This window comes from Tenrec ecaudatus, chromosome 1 (assembly GCF_050624435.1).
Source record: "Tenrec ecaudatus isolate mTenEca1 chromosome 1, mTenEca1.hap1, whole genome shotgun sequence".
Classification (NCBI taxonomy): Eukaryota; Metazoa; Chordata; class Mammalia; order Afrosoricida; family Tenrecidae; genus Tenrec; species Tenrec ecaudatus.
In genome coordinates, this window is record NC_134530.1 from 154,951,396 (window position 1) to 154,967,280 (window position 15,885).

Sequence of the window (15,885 nt, forward strand, 5' to 3'; positions counted from 1 at the left end):
GTCCTCAGAATCGCTGATCTCTTGGAGCCCATTGTTGGAGCCTCTGTGTCAATCCATTTGGTTGGGAGTCTTCCTCGCTAAAGATTAGGATACAGAAAAGGTTGCCAGCAGGAGTCAAATCAGGAATGTAAGGTGGCTACCTAATGATCTCTCCTTTCTCACGGAATTGCCCTTGATGGAAAGGATGGGCAGGCTCACAGTGGTGTGGTACAGGACTCTCTGGTAAGGCGTTCCTTGGTGTTTCTCTGTTAAGGCTTTGGTTCACTTTCTCAAAAAAAACTCTTTGCATATGCCAATTTTACCATTCCTAGACTCTCCAGAAAGTCAACCATCAAGATGCCTTGAGCATCACCCCCCAAAATGTTGCCATGAGATTTCCTTTACCACTTTCGACTTGAATGGTCCATTTCTACCTCGTGGTAGCTATTGTTTTGATCATGTTTTGTCTTTAGGATTGTACTGGCAAAGCCATGTTTCATTCCAGTTAACAACTCTTTGAAGACTTTTGCTTAGGGACCTTGATCTCACTAGCTTAAAGATTTCAACTCTTGTCTACAGCTGATCAGAGAGCAGCTGTTTGGGCACCCATTGACACAAAGTTTCCTCACCTTAAATCTTTCCATCAGAATTATGTAAAATTGGATCAACTAAGATGTCCGTGGTGTTGGCTATTGTTTCTGCTGTTAATCACTGGTCCTTTTTAATTAGGGCATGAACAAGATTAATTGATTCATCTTAAATTGGTATGGATGGTCTGCATCATCTTCAGTGTCATTTCATCCCTTCTTAAAGTGAATGATCAATTCTAAATTGCTGGTTTCTCTAGGGTATTGTTCTCAGACATTTTGTAAAACATCAGTGATTTCACTGTTTTGCCCCCCAAATGTTACCATGAATTTACTGTTTGTTCTTACTTCAATCTAACAGAATTCATGCTGCTCTAATAGAGGCTCTTTTCAAACTGATATATTATCCTTTTTAGTACCCCAAACTAGATATTGGTCAGCTATGTCATAAAAAGTAAGTACAAGTTTATTTGGGTGTAAAACAATAGTATTAGGTGTATGCTTCTTCTTTTAAAAAATGAATCATTTTATACATCATTTTATTTACGGCTCTTACATATATTATAATAACCCATAGCTGCTTTTTTTCATAAAGTGAATTTTTCATGAATTTTTGAAGACCCTTCATATATGGGGCCCTCACCCTTTGTATCAACCTTCCAGCCATACCCTCATTACTGAAGCATACTCCTACCTTTGACATATAGAAAATAAATGAACTTTGCTCATCTTATAGCTTTCCTTCGTCACTTGGGAGTAACTCTGTTCAGATGCATAATGGAGGGTGTCATTAAGCTGCTGGACTGGGAAGAATATCATTACCTGGTAGTTTGAACAGCAAATTTATCCTGCCCTCCTTATTCTTTTACTAGGGCTTTGGTCTTCTTAATTCTGAATTGATCAGGGGGTCCGTCTCTGCCCATAATTCATTATAATGAGCTTTATGTTAAATGAAGACTTAGAGAACTTAATGAACTATAGGTAAGCCCATTTTTCAGAGAGTGGAGACCGTCAAGTAAGTAAGGGGCTCAATCGATGAAGCATGCGATCCACCAGCAGACTAAGGAAAATGGCAGTGGGACCCGTAGCAGCTTGTCTACATTTTTTTCACTCTATCAGAGCAACCGGACACATTTTTTCTGCAGGAAATTATACTCATTAATAGTGCAGTCCCTAAAGACAAACTGCCCCAGTAGCCTTTTGACCTTCGTCCTTCACCTACAGCATAGGTTTGATGATGATAATAATCATCTCATAAGGATGTTGTCAAAGATTAAATAAGACAATGTATGCTACACACTTATTTGACCTAAGCACTTGATAGGGTTTTAGTTATTAATACTTGAGAAAAATCATACTCTACATCTATGAGTCCTTGAGCTATTTCAGGAGAACGGAAAAGACCTCCCAGAAAAAAATACACATCCTATAAACAAGCTGAACTCCACTGAGGTAAAATCACAAGCTCCAGGGGTTTTGCAAAGCAGCTGAGAAGCTGGACCTGGAAGTCTGTCTTGTCCTACCTGCTGTTCGCTTCATCAGAAACGCAGATCTTAGAAGCAATGTTAGATTGGTGCAGGGGCTGGTGGAGGTTCCTGAAGTCCTAACAAATCCATTTCTTTTTCCTCCTAGGGGCACAGCTTGAGTGTATTTCCCAGCTTCCCTCGTAGTTAGGTGTGGCCATTGCCATCCTAGTCGGTAGAATGAAGAAGTCCCAAAGCCCATTCCAGACTCAGCCCCTAAACGGTCAAGCCTCCAGTCTTTCTCCAACTGTTGTTAGTTAAATGGAGAGATACCAAACCATGTCTTGAAGATTGAGACATCCTGACATTGTAGAGGCCAGGTGCACCGAATCCTTGTTTGCAGAAGAGCGATCTAACCAGAAACGACATGTTGAGTTCGGATGTGAATGAGAAATAAGCATTCCATATGCTAAGGGGTTAGCGATTGCATTAGAGGGCTAGGAGGTGGGCTTTCTCTGCCTGTGGCTGAAGGAAAATATGCAGTGTGGCCAGATGGGGGAAAACTCCAAAAATCCTTTTCATGGAGTCTAGAAAGTTCTCCTGGAGTGAGAACTGCTGCAGGGCTGAACAGGCAACACTTTGGCAGTCCTCTTTGACCACTTTGGGTAAAAATGCTAAAAGGGACTCACAGTCCCTTTGGTTTTCTGCATCTGCAGAGCATGCGATAAAGTCCTAAAAGCAGAAAGTGGGAGTGGGAAGCATCTGAAGTGGGAAACGCATTCGGCTGGCCCATGAGAGATGAGTGCTCTGAGCGGTAAAATGAGCTCAGAAGGGAAACATGGCGAATGCTTGCTCGGCCTTAAGCAATAAGGCGTCCTTTCACCAGCCCACATGGCACTGCGGGCTCCAGGGGAGGAAGCAAGGGGCTGTGTGCAGAATCGGGCTCAGACAGTACGGCAGCTGGGCCTGTCCCTGGGTCTCGGCTGGCAGTGAGGGTGTAGCTTGACTCCACCATCAACGCCCAAGTTGAAGGTCCCCACAGAGACACTAAAGGGAATCGTGAGTTGTAGAGCCAAGACACCTCACACAGGAAAAGAGGATGCCGAGTCATGGCGTTGGGAGAACGAAGGCCGTGTATTTGAGATTTGATTTAAATGTGAACATCCTGTGCCCTAACGCCACTGGCAAAGTCATTGTTCCATACCAAAAATACCAGGCATTCTGTCTTTATGGCCCCCCACTTTCTCCTCAGCTGATGCAGCTTTCATGCATGCTTTAAGGGTTGGACTTCTTTTCCCTGGTGGCTCACATCCAATCTTCTCTATGAACTCCTCTTTGTCACGTTGCTTTTGTTACTTAGTGTCAGCAAGTGGACTTTTGATGAAAGGCGACCCTATGTGACAGATCAAAACTGCCCCATGGGGATTTCTGGGCTGTAGGAGCAGATTGGCAGTCCTTTCTCCCAGAAATTTGCTGAGGAAGTTCAAGCCATCAGCCTTTCCATGAACGGCCGAGTACTTAACCATTTCACCGCCAGCCTCCTGTATCTTGATACGAGTCCCCATGAATCTCATTTTTGAAAAAATACAGTTGTTGACAGGATTAGAGTGGAAGCTTTGCAAGCTCTGTGGTTTTGTGCAAGCTACTTACCTTCTGTAAGTTTCCGTTTCCCCGCTTGTAAAATAGGAGAGAAATCTAAACTCTGTAGTTTGGTTGTAAGGACTCCAGGACGTGACCTAGAATCACGTGCAGCAAGTAATAAACACTCGATGAAAACTGGACTCCTCCTGAGATGCCGCAGTATGCACGGGCTCGGCTGCCAATCTGACGCTCTCTCGTTGTTGTTGAAGAGACCTATGCCTTGATGCTTCAGTCAGGCTAAAATCTCCTTGAGGTGAAAATTTTTCTTCATCACAAGTTTACATAAGACCGTTCTGAGAACATGGTAGAATACTAATCCATTTTTAATATTTTTGTTCATTTATTGCAGTTAATTATTAATATGATTTCTGTTACGATCGAAAGAGTGACTCTAATGTTCTGTCGAGGAGGTCGTGGGAACAGAATTGCCCTGGGGCTATGTGAGAGATTCCTTGAGATATAAGGAGTCTTGAAAGGACCACGCTGCCAGAGGCCAGCAGGAGGCTTCAGCAAGTAAGGGCCCGTGCAGTCATTCCACATTGAGGACAAATATGTGTGGCCTCGGCTGATGCAGACCTAGTGGGTCACGTCTTCTAATGAGGCTATAGCTGCTCTCAGCACAAGATGATGTCAGTCCTTAAATCATATTTGCTTTGCACTCGTCCAAGCATCACGCACTTAGAGCAACCTTCTTTGAAAACCCTTCCTAAATGAGACGTCAACCTCTTTCCCTCATCACCCTCTATCAACCTCTGATTTTACGTTTCTTTGAAATATTTGTTGGGATCTGAAATTACTTTATTTGTTATGTGCTCATGTATTCCAGACCAGTTTCTCACCAGATGACGAGTACCTGGGGGCAATAACTTGACAATTTTTCCACCACAGTGTCTTCAGTACCTAGAGTACTCCCTGGCATGGAGTAGACGTTACACACAATGGGTGAGTTGAGCAGAGTAAATGAATGAGGCTAGTCGTGGGCACGGCACTCTAGAAATCAGATCTCCAATGGACAATTATAAGCAGAAGAACTTTTGTGAACATTTATCTTTTGTCTGAGTTTCCTTGGGAAACCAAATCTTCTTTAGTTTCTGATTGGAAATTGGTACAACCGGGCTTCTTGGAAATCCTCAAGAGTAAAATGCGATGAATCAAATATTTGGCTTCAGCCAAGCAGCTCTGCCCTTGGGTCCAAGCCTCAACACCCTCACTAATGAAAATATCCTGTACCAAAGGATAATGGTCTACGGGCAGCAGTAAGACTCTGCTTGTCTCCAGTTTTATTAAGTTATATTACTCAAATTAAGATGCTATCATTCTTCCTCCATAACTCATTCACTTTGTTGTCTTTTAAAATATTATTTCATTCTTAACCCACCATTTTTTTACTTCCATAAAAAATGCTGAGCATTCTTTAAAACTCAATCAAATTCTATCTACCCAATAAAAACAGTTCTACATTCATCTTCTTACATGGAAGATCTCCTCTGCTATTTTTAGTCATTTATATAATTTACCTAATAGAAGCATAAGTCAACAAGTATTGCAACAAAATAGAAACGGTGCTTAAACAAATAGAAGACGTGAAGCTATTGTTTCTTAGCATGTCCTCCATCTAGGTGTGTATACTCCTGCAGGTCGTGGTCCCCTCTCTAAGCCTTTACCAAAGAGCTCGGCTTTCATCGACTTGTGTGGCAAAATGGAGGTTTTGGCATCTTTGAGGAACTCAAATCTTCCTTTTAAATGTTTTTAGAGTTTGGGAAACAAAAAGCAATCGGAAAGGGAGTCATCAGGACAGTTGGATAGATGGGGTAAGTTTTCCAACCAAAAAAATTCTTGTAGGATAGTCCCCGCTACCCTCCAAGAGTAAGCAGATGGATTGTTGTGATAGGGGGAAATCCTCAGGGAAACAGTCCTAGTCCGGTTTCTTAAAGCGTCTTCTTAATAAACCCCCATAATCATTCTGTGTCTCTTGAGAAAAATCTATCAAGATGATCCCTTTAGACTCCTAGAAAACACTCCCCAAACCTTCTGGGGCGACTTTTGCTCCTGGAACTTCGCTGGCTTGGCAGATTCCCTTGGAGTCTGCTGTGTTGGCTGGACCTTGCTCCCTGATTGCATTAGTAAATCAAAGACTCATCCCGGCTATGATACATTCCATAGAACTGTCCTTAGCTTCTATCTTGCTTGAAAGACTGATGTCAAGATCTGCTTGTGAGCCAACTGACCTTTGGGAAGCTCTTCCGGCCCCTCGTTGAGCTTGCTGAGGCCAAGATGTCCCCTCAAAATTGAAGATGCCAAGCCACCTGAGAGCCCAACTTCAGTAGCTCTCATAGCAACAGTGATCCTACCGTCTTCTACAAATCTCTCGACTTCATCCATAGTCTTGTCTTTCATGGAGATTGATAGTCTTCCTGCTCTTGGACCTTCTCTGTGTTCTATCTTCTTTAAAACATTTGATTTATCTAAACACTGTTGTTTTAGGTCACGCAACATTCCCACAAAGTTCTTGTAATGCTTCAATGATTTGGAAGGATTTTCACTTGTTTTGCTAAAAATTTTACATTAGCCTTGATCTGAAAGCTATTTATTTCCATAGCTCCAAAACGATCCTTTTATTCATAGGCGCCCTAATGAGACTAAGGAAAGTGCATGATGAAGAAGACTCGCCCATAGCTATCTACTGATTGCAAAGGCATGCTTAAACAGGATGTGTTTCTAATAAAAGTGTGCATGTATGGCCTGAAACACTTAGAGAAATATATTTTCATGACTGCATGAAAAGTCAGCCCTTCCAAAGAAGAAATTGTGACATTCTTCTTTATCCTTCCATTGCACATAATGGTCACGTTCTAGCTGCTATCTGGATTCACATTAGCTTATCACAAATGTTGTGTAGATCACCATAAAGCTTTTAGCTTCCATTAATTCAGAATCAATGTGTGTTCAGCCATGCAACCTGCTGCACTATGCTTGAAAATGGATTTGGAAGACAATTTCTAGAATAAGAATGAATATATACTGAGAGTCTATAAAAAGGTGCCAGGAACCGTCCTGGTCATTGAGCATGCAAAGCTGAACAAGATAGATTTTCTTCACAGGGCATGAATAACAGTGGAGCATGTTAACCTATAGAATATTAAGTCTTTAGTAAATAGTACTTTGTGCATAATGAATTTTGTTACAAAAAATTTTTATCATTTCATTTAAAAGAATTGAGTTATAGTACTTGAACCAGTTAATGTTCAAAGAAATTTTAAAAAAATTTCTTTGGTTCATAAGCAGACACCAAGGAACAAAAACAATCATTGTGTGATCACCTTCCTCACATAATCGCTGAAGACGAAAGTGTGCATAAGCAAGTGTGGTGAAGAAGGCGGATGGTGCCCGGCTGCTGAGAGATATAGCGTCTGGGGACTTAAAGGCTTGAAAGCAAACAAGCGGCCATCTACCCCAGAAGCAACCAAGCCCACATGGAAGCAGCACACCAACTAGGCGATCGTGAAGGGCAGAGGAGACCAGGTCTCCAACAACAAAGTTGGGGTGGTGGTGAGAATCACATCACCGTGAAAAAAGGAGAGCATGATGGGGACCCAATGCCCATCTGGAGACAGCTAGACACCCCTTCCAGAGGGGTAGTGTGGAGGAGATGGGCCACTCAGGGTTCAGTGTAGCAACAATGAAACTAAAAACCTTCCTTTAGTTCCTGAACGCTTCCTCCCCTCCCAATCATCATGACCCCAATTCTACCTTGCCTTGCGGACCTGGTTATACCAGAGGATGTACAGCGGTGCAGTGGGAATCTGAAGGCACAGGGAATCTAGGACAGACGAACCCCTCAACACCAGTGGTGGGAGTGGCGACACCAGGAGGGAAGGGGGTGTAGAAAGGGAGAACCAATCTCGGAGATCTATGTGTAACCTCCTCTCTGGGAGATGGGCAATGGGGAGGCGGGGGAGGGGAGATGCCGGGGAGTGTAAGATAAGATATAATAATTATTTATAAACTATCAAGGGACCAGGGGTGGGATCGGGGAAGGAGGGGGACGGGGGAAAAAAGGGAAACCGAGCTGATTCCAGGAATCCAAGTGGAAGGTGAATTATGAGAATGACGAGTGCAACGAATGTATAAGGGTGCTTTGCTCAATTGATGTATGTACAGATATGATAAGAGCCTTATGAGCCCCAATAAAAAGATTTAAAAAAACTTTCTTTGGTTCATAAACAGATGTGATAATTCACATGTAAATGACCTGAATCATTATAATTTCTGACCAATTAACAAAAATTGTCACCACTTAATACTCTAAATGATTACTGATATCAGTCTTCTTACTGTTTTGTTAATACATTGTTTTGCATGTTATGATGCTCTATTACCTCAGAACTTCAAAGGCTGTTAATCCAAACAATAATGTCCAATATGCTGCTAAATCAGAAGCAATCAGAAGCTTGAAGTTGTTTCATATGAAATTGCTCACACTGTACCATTATGTACTTGAGAGATATAGGAGTATCTCTATTTAAAAAAATTTTTTGAGACCTCTGGGCCCAAAGAGCCTATAATTCAGAAAATCATTAACCATCCTCGTGAACTTTGCAATAATTTGGTGACTGCTGTAGTTAACTTGTGACAACACTCCTTGGAATTAGTTACCCATCTAAAGCAACAATTAAGGTTATTTTTTCTCTTCCAAGCTAATCTCCATTTCCAATGAACGAATATGGTAATGACCAACTTGAACCCCAAATGGTAGTCAGTGGGCTCCCAGTGTAACTCTCCCAGGAGACAGTGTGGATTAGGGGTCAGAGCAGACTTCTAGTCTTGGTTCTCTTGCTTCCCAGCCATACAGGGACCATTACAACCCCAGTTCTCCAGTCGCATAGCAATGCTCTACTCACCTCCCATGAGGTTCAAATGAGATAACATATCAAATGGCATAGCCCTATAGACTCTTTATTCGTCTACTATTAAATGGGCATTTGGTGAACCACATAATGTGGTGGTGCATCCAAGGGGAAGGATATGTGTTTGCAATAAAACATGACAATTAAGAGGCACTCTGGTCTACCCCTTGAGCTGATTTGGAATAATCATTCCTGGTTGTTCAAGTAGCTCTGGGAACTGCAAGGACTTTGGTTGAATGCCATAATTTTACCCAACCAGCCCTATAACTTTCTGAGAGCCCTAGTCAAGTGTATTTAGCCTTTTTAAAAACCTTATTTTCTGATCTGTAGAGTGGTAACAATAGTACTACCTATCTCCCAGGCTAATGGGAGGATTCGATCATATAACCTTCTTTATTCAGTGTCCGCTGCATAAAGAAGGTTGAGGAACGGGTGCATTTGGACTGTGGTGCTGGAGAACAATAGCGAAAGCACCATGGACTGCTAAAAGCACAAACAGACCTGTCTTGGAAGAAGCATGGCCATGCAAGGGCGGCGAGACTTCATCTTACATACTTGGGACATGTGGTCAGGTGAGACCAGTCCCTGGAGAAAGATGTCATGCTTGGTAAAGTGGAGGGGCAGTGAACAAGGGGAAAGTCCTCAAAGAGATGGGTTGTCACCGTGGCTGCAACAATGGGCTCAAGAACAGGGACAATTGTAAGGATGGCCCAAGACCAGGCAGTGTTTCCGTCTGTTTTGCGTAAGGTTGCTATGAGTTGAAACCAACTCAACGGCACCTAACAAGAATAACAGGCGATATAATCGCACAAAGGACATGGCAGTGTCTGAGCCACCGTTTGTCTGTTAGCTGGCTGTACTGTGGTGGCTTGCAAGCTGCTAAGATACTGGAAGCTGTACCACTGATGATGCAGATCGCTTCAGGGTCCCCCGTGGAGACCAGAGTTCAGCAAGGCTTCCAAATGAAGACAGATTAGGAAGAAAGGCCTGGGAACCTACTTCCAAAATGTATTCAATAAAAACCTTGTGCGTGACAGTCGCCTTCTGTCTGAGAGAGTGCTAGAAAATGAAGTCCCTAGGTTGGAAAGCTGTCAAACGCGCAGTGGCTGAAACAATGAGACTGGGCATGCCTATAACCCTAAAGATGACAGGACCAGGAAACCGTTTCTTCCGCTGTACACATAACGTCATCAAAGATTACTATTCAATTCATAGTTTCCTGCTGGTAATGTGAAAGTGAAAATCCCACTGGTGTCAGAGACTTGGCGACAAGACCTACTTCCCTTCAACGGTCTGTACAAACCTGGGTAATTCAGTCGGTCTCTGGGGAGCTGGGCTACATACTAACTGGAAACAGAACGACAGTATTTACCTTCTGGGTCTGAATAAAGAACCGAGTGAATCAGCAGTGGTGACGTGTGAGAACATTGGAGAGCATGAGGCAAATGCACTGGGCTGTCGGAGCTTGGTCTGCTGTTTTCTCTGTCTTAAGAAACATGCAGAGAACAATTGCAAAGATTTTATTTAGCGGCTTTCTGTGCTTGGCACTTTGAAACAGAGTTCCGTGCAGAAGGGCAAATTTTTATACACCTTTTCTTCATACATATTTTACATACCCTTTTTATTGCCCCATTTTTAATAGTCATAATATTGGATTCCCTACTAGGCACATAAATACATTTATCTACAACACCTCAAAACCAAACATCTTAATAAATCTGTATTATTTTACTTGGTATTATTCTCATTTCCACACCACTTAAAAAGTTTAGCTTGCACCAAGCGTCACTTGTTTGCTTACCATTAAAATATTTGAAGGGGAAGAAGAAGAAAAAAAAACTCAAAACGTCAAAATGCACTGAGCTAATAGATAAACAACAGAGCTCTAAGGGCAGATGGAAGAGTCTAGAAGGCCCATCCACAATTCGCTGGAATAGGAAGGGATTTCTCCTGCCACAGGGACCCCAGTGGCCAGGCAATCCAGGACAGGCTCCTATTTGTGACCTCTGCTCTTGGAATTATCTGTGGGGACTATGACACTCTCCCTGCAGCCGGAAGACTGCGCCCCACTCCGTCTACTCCCCTTCCCGTGCACAGCTGCAGGCTGTGGGTGGGGGCTCCCCTGCGGTACACCTGTCTTCTGGATCTCAGCTATCAGAGCAGTGGAATCCAGATGAACTCCTTGCCCCAATCCCTCTCACCAGTGCCCAGCCATGCACCCCTGTGCCGAAGGCCACAAGCAACAATGTCCCAAGAGGTCTCCTTCTCAGTAACACCATGATTCCTTCTAGAATAACCTGTAGGGAAAAGAACAACAAACCAAACAAAACTGAAAACAAATCTCCTTGGTGAATGGGAACCGCCATCGCTCACACCTTCTCTCTCAGTCCTGCTCTCCACGTCTCTCAGGCTCTCTGCTCTTTCTCTGTCTGTCTCTGTCCGGTTCATCTGCTCTCACGCTGTCCTTTCCCCAGCGCCACTGGGAACACCACAGCCGATGGCATGCTGGACGAAGAGAGGCCATTGTGAAAAGCGGTCTTGTTCAGGAAGTCGAGTCCAGTTGTAGAACTGATGCGTCTCCGCCTTCGTCAATGGGAAGAGGTCCCAGCACACACGATTCGTTCCAGAAGCTGCGGGGGGAAAGGCTGGTAGCGACAGGTGACCACTGTGCGTAGACAAATTCTTGGTGAAAGCCCCCATTCTGGGTCTCCCTTGCAAAGAGTTCACCCAGTCCAGAGTCAGTGTGCATGTGTGTCTGTGTGTGTGTGAGTGTGTGTATGAATATATGTTGTGTGTGTGTATGCAAAGGTGTGTGTGTGTGTGTGTGTTTGTGTGTGTGGACTTGTCATGGCTGCTACAGTCTAGCCTCTCCCTTAACATTATTATAAAATGAGGATGCAGTCTCTTCAACGCCCACTCTGGAGTAGATGATGCTTTATAAAGCTAGGTTTGGGTGGCAGAAGAATGGCCACTGAGTTGGAGATGATTCCACCGCAAGTATCCTTCTGTGGCTTTAAAATGTCTCTTGTATCTCTAGGATTTATTCCTTGAAGTAAAAAGACCAGTTCCTGGGTTTCAAAGAGTTCCCAAAGGTGAGGCTATGCCCAAGGCGACTCTGGGTCTTGGGCGCCATGGGCTCTTGGTGTCTGACTGGCCGTTAAACCATGTGCACGGACATCTGGGAGGAGGAGCCTGGGACCGCCCCATACTGCCGGCCATCACAGGTGTTGGTTGCCTGCTGGTTGTTGGGCGAAGGGCTAATCATGTGCATGCCGTGCTCCATCCCCGTGGGCAGGTACTGCCTCTCGCCGAAGGTCCCATTGGAAGGAGAAGAACAGAGTAAAGTGCTTTGAGAGGCGCTCAGTTTTTCTGGGCTCGCAGCTAGCCTAGGGGAGGTGGGGAAGTTGTATCCATACAGGTTGTAGGGGTTATGAAGGGAGAAGGCGTTGTAGGAGCTCTGCTGCATGTGGCCGCCCCCGAACATGTGTGGCGATGAGGAGCTGGAGGCTGCATTGCCTGCCTGCATGACATACTGGAACTGGGACGTGGGGAAGGACCCCAGCTGACCGCCATAGGCTTCCATCTTGCCGTTGCTAGGCAACGAGGGAGGAGTTGGTATTCCTGAGATCAGGGATGGAGTCCTCTGAGGCATGAAGGTTTCCGTGGGCTGAGTTGCTGGAGCGGTGCCACTCTGCAGCCTATTGTAACCACTGTCACTCAGCCCTGGGTAACTCTGCAAGGCAGCCATGTTGCTTCGGGCACAGGGTGGGTAATCAGAGAGGTTTAGATTACACAGCTGGCTCTCTCGACAGCCCACATTGAAAGTGTTGGGGGCCAAATGGAAGGTTGGCGGAGAACAGGATGGAGATAAAAGATGAGAAGAAGCTGAAGGGGATGGTGTCCCAGTGCTGGAGGTGGTCGGGGATGTGCCTGTGCTCCCCCCTGAGAAATAAAACACAAACACCATTGAGACAAAAGCAACAACAATGCGTTCCAGTATTAGCCTAAAGGTTAGTGGGTCAAACCACCCAATGGCTCTGCAGAGCACAGGCCCAGCAGCCTGATTCTAAACAGGATGTGGGCCTGAAAAGCATTATCAACCATTCTATCCGGTCGCATATGGGGCCTCATGAGCGAGAACGGGCTCTGCAACAATAGGTCGCCATTGAGACCGGCTTTTAAGACCAGTCTATCTTTGTGCCCCATGGAGAATGATAATGGTGGACCAGGGACATACGATAAACCACAGATTAATTCATGGATTTGGGGCTTTCCCTTGATCAGGACCCCAATCTAAAAACAATTAGTTCTTGTTGTTCTTGCCCTCATGAAGACATCACTGAAGATAAGGGTGTTATAGTAAAGTGTGGGGAAGAAATCAAATGGTGCCTGGCTATCAGAAAGAATAGCACAGGGGGTCTCAAAACAAGCAGCCATCTAAGTGAAGGGTAGGTTATGTTGACATGGAAGAAACACAACAGCCTGTGTGATCCAAGGATAGTAAATAATAAAATCCAAACCCAGAGGGACCCATACCAGAGCCTCAATTCGAAACACCCAGTTTGTGGAATACTGTGGATAGTGGAAGCTCAAAATGATTTGCAGTGCCCTCCGTGGAACGAGTCTCCAGTGAATTCCTACTAAGCATAGTGTAGGCCTGCACAGAGCATGGCTATCACACAAAGGGCCCGGTACTGCGGGTTTCAGCAGCTTTAGTTAGGTTGAAATGTAACACTCTTCTGGTCTCCCTTTTGACTCATTTTGAATTTATTCTTGTTTTTTAAATATTTTCTGCTTCCTTTTTGATTGAGGTCTTTCTTTGCTTTCTTTGGTCATTGTTGCTGGGTCCTTTTTTGCTTTTGTGTTGTCTCTGTTTTGTATGTTTATCTGTATAGGGAAGTCAAAATGGGTGGATCCATGAAGACAGTAACTGGACTAATAATTAATGGGGGCATCGAAGGGGTGGGATGTGGCATCAACAGCAATTGGTGCAATAAGGAAAGAAGTGTCCCAAGGTTGATGGTGGTGATGACTGCAAACACTTCTTAATAGGACTGAACTACTGAATTGTATGATATTTTAATTATACCTCAATAAAACTACTGACAAAAAGAGGTCAGGATCTCTGGACCAGCTATAAAGGGTGCAGAAGATGTCCTCAGATGTTCACAAAGCACTGGCTGGAACAGAACCATGGCTTTCTCTTAACCTGGCAGATTTCTGCTAAGTGATTCCACCTGAACTCCCCTACGAACAAACAACAGGGTGTATGAGGTGGGGCAAGACACTGAACTTGTTTCTCTCTGTAAGAATTTCATTAAAATCAAACCAAAATCACTGCCATCAAATCGATGCCGACTCATAGTGACCTTCTGTGCTCTGAGAGTAACTCTTTATGGTAGCAGAAAGCCCATCTTTCTCCCACAGAGCAGCTGGTGGTTTCGAATGCCTGGCCTTGTGGTTAGCAGCCCAACTTGTAACCAAGACTCCACCAGAACTCCTTAGGAACTTCAATCAGACTTGTTAAATAAATAAATAAACCTACCCCCTTTACCTTGCTAACTCTCACCCTCAAATTCACTTTCAAATAAGACTTCTAATAACCATTAAAATCCTAGTGTTACATTTCCAACGTTCAGTGGAAATACATTGTACATTTGTCCAAGGGATGTTACTGTCTTTATCATCTTTAGTTTTTCAATAAAAATTAAAATATATAGTATACCAAACAAATTATTTTCTTTTTAATGTAAGATATCAGAGCAGGACCCTAATCCCCAAGGAAAATAGGGGTTGTAGCAGGGTAGCAAGCAGGGCTGAGGGCTGAAAGTGCTGAGCACAGGGACCCATGCAGTGGAGTTGAATATATGAAATGGAAATTCTGGAAGTTCTGTCTGCTCAACTCCCTATCCAGCCAGGCTCTAGGACTAGAACAAAGACTATCAATGGAAACTTTGGGTTTGGGGAGACTTGGGGCAGCCAAGTACACTAACATCTGACCTGAAAGCCAGGGCATTTGGGTACTACTCAAAGTACTGTCACCCTAACCACCACTGCCACCCAGGACCCTGGCACCCCCTGGGTGGCAGCATCTGCCGCTAGAAAATAGAGATTGTGTTCCATCAGTGGCTTTCAAATTTGGCTGCATGTAAGGATCCCCTGAGAGCTAAAAAACAAACAAGCAGACAAACCAAAATCACTAACATTCCCAGGCTCCTCTTAGAGCAAATGAGAATTTCAGGGGTGGGACCAGTGGATCATTAGGGTTTTAAAAGTGCCCCAAGAATTCTCATGTACAGTCAGGGTTGAGAACCAACGATTTAACCCAAATTCCTCATTGCAAAGCACCCTGAGTGGTGGCCATGCATTAGAATCGCCAGAAGGGCTGGTTACATGCATGGGCTCTACCCTCTGAATTTCTCATGCAGTAGATCTGGAAGGTGACCAGAGAATTTGCATGTCTAACAAATCCCCACATGCTGCTGACGCTGCTGGTCAGCAGCCCACACTTTGAGTTAGAGAATCCCCAGGTCCCCTTCAGGTCTGTAGTGTCTGACCGTGGAAACTGAAGCCCAGGGCTGCTGCATCCTTCATTTGGAGTCTAGGATGAGCAACTGCTTACTTCCCATGAGAAAGTCTCCCATGATGAAAATGCCCTGCTTCGACTTTTCCAGAATGAGACTTTGTCAGAATTAATGACAGCGTGGTCATCTGAAACTCAGGTGGAAACTCTTAGATCTGGAGCTGATATAAAAACCCAAAGGATAGTTTATGGGGACAATTTTTTTCAGAGAAAAATGGACATAAAATCAGCAGAATTCCAGGCAGACTGGGATATGGACAGATGCCAGCCACATTGTACCTAGACAAGGGCCAGCTGTGTGGGTGCAGTCCTCTACAGAAACTGTTGAGAAGGGGACTGTCCTCAGCCTACATCCACAGGCAATGGCTGGACAAGTCTATGGGTGGTACAAATAGCTCAGCTTCTAACGGGAATGTTGGAGGTTCAAGTCTACCCAGAACGCCCTGCGAATCTACCTCCCCAAATCAGCCAGTGATGATGGAGCATAATTCTGACCCACATGGACATGATGAGATGGAGTTGACTTGATGGCAACTGGGATTGGCTGAAGAAGCATAATTTAGGCTCTTACTCATTTTTTCAGAGCCGCACTTTTACAAAACCCAACTAAAACCATTGGTCGAAAGCAGTTTTCTGAAGCATTTTCAAGCTAAAATTGAGGACACATATTAAAAGTCATCTTAGTCCTCCAGGGAGGACAGAAGTGGGCGTGGGTCGATGCAATC

General features: G+C 44.3%; 1 protein-coding gene across 1 annotated transcript in view; it reads right to left on the minus strand.

The window, feature by feature from the left end:
• Positions 1–10,109: 10,109 nt before the first annotated feature.
• Positions 10,110–15,885, minus strand: part of TBX15 (T-box transcription factor 15) — a 119,896-nt gene continuing 114,120 nt past the window's right edge. Inside the window, exon 8 of the mRNA XM_075560053.1 lies at positions 10,110–12,519. Within this exon, the coding sequence (XP_075416168.1) occupies positions 11,735–12,519 (785 nt within the window). The 3' untranslated portion in view covers positions 10,110–11,734. The remainder of the gene's footprint in view (positions 12,520–15,885) is intronic.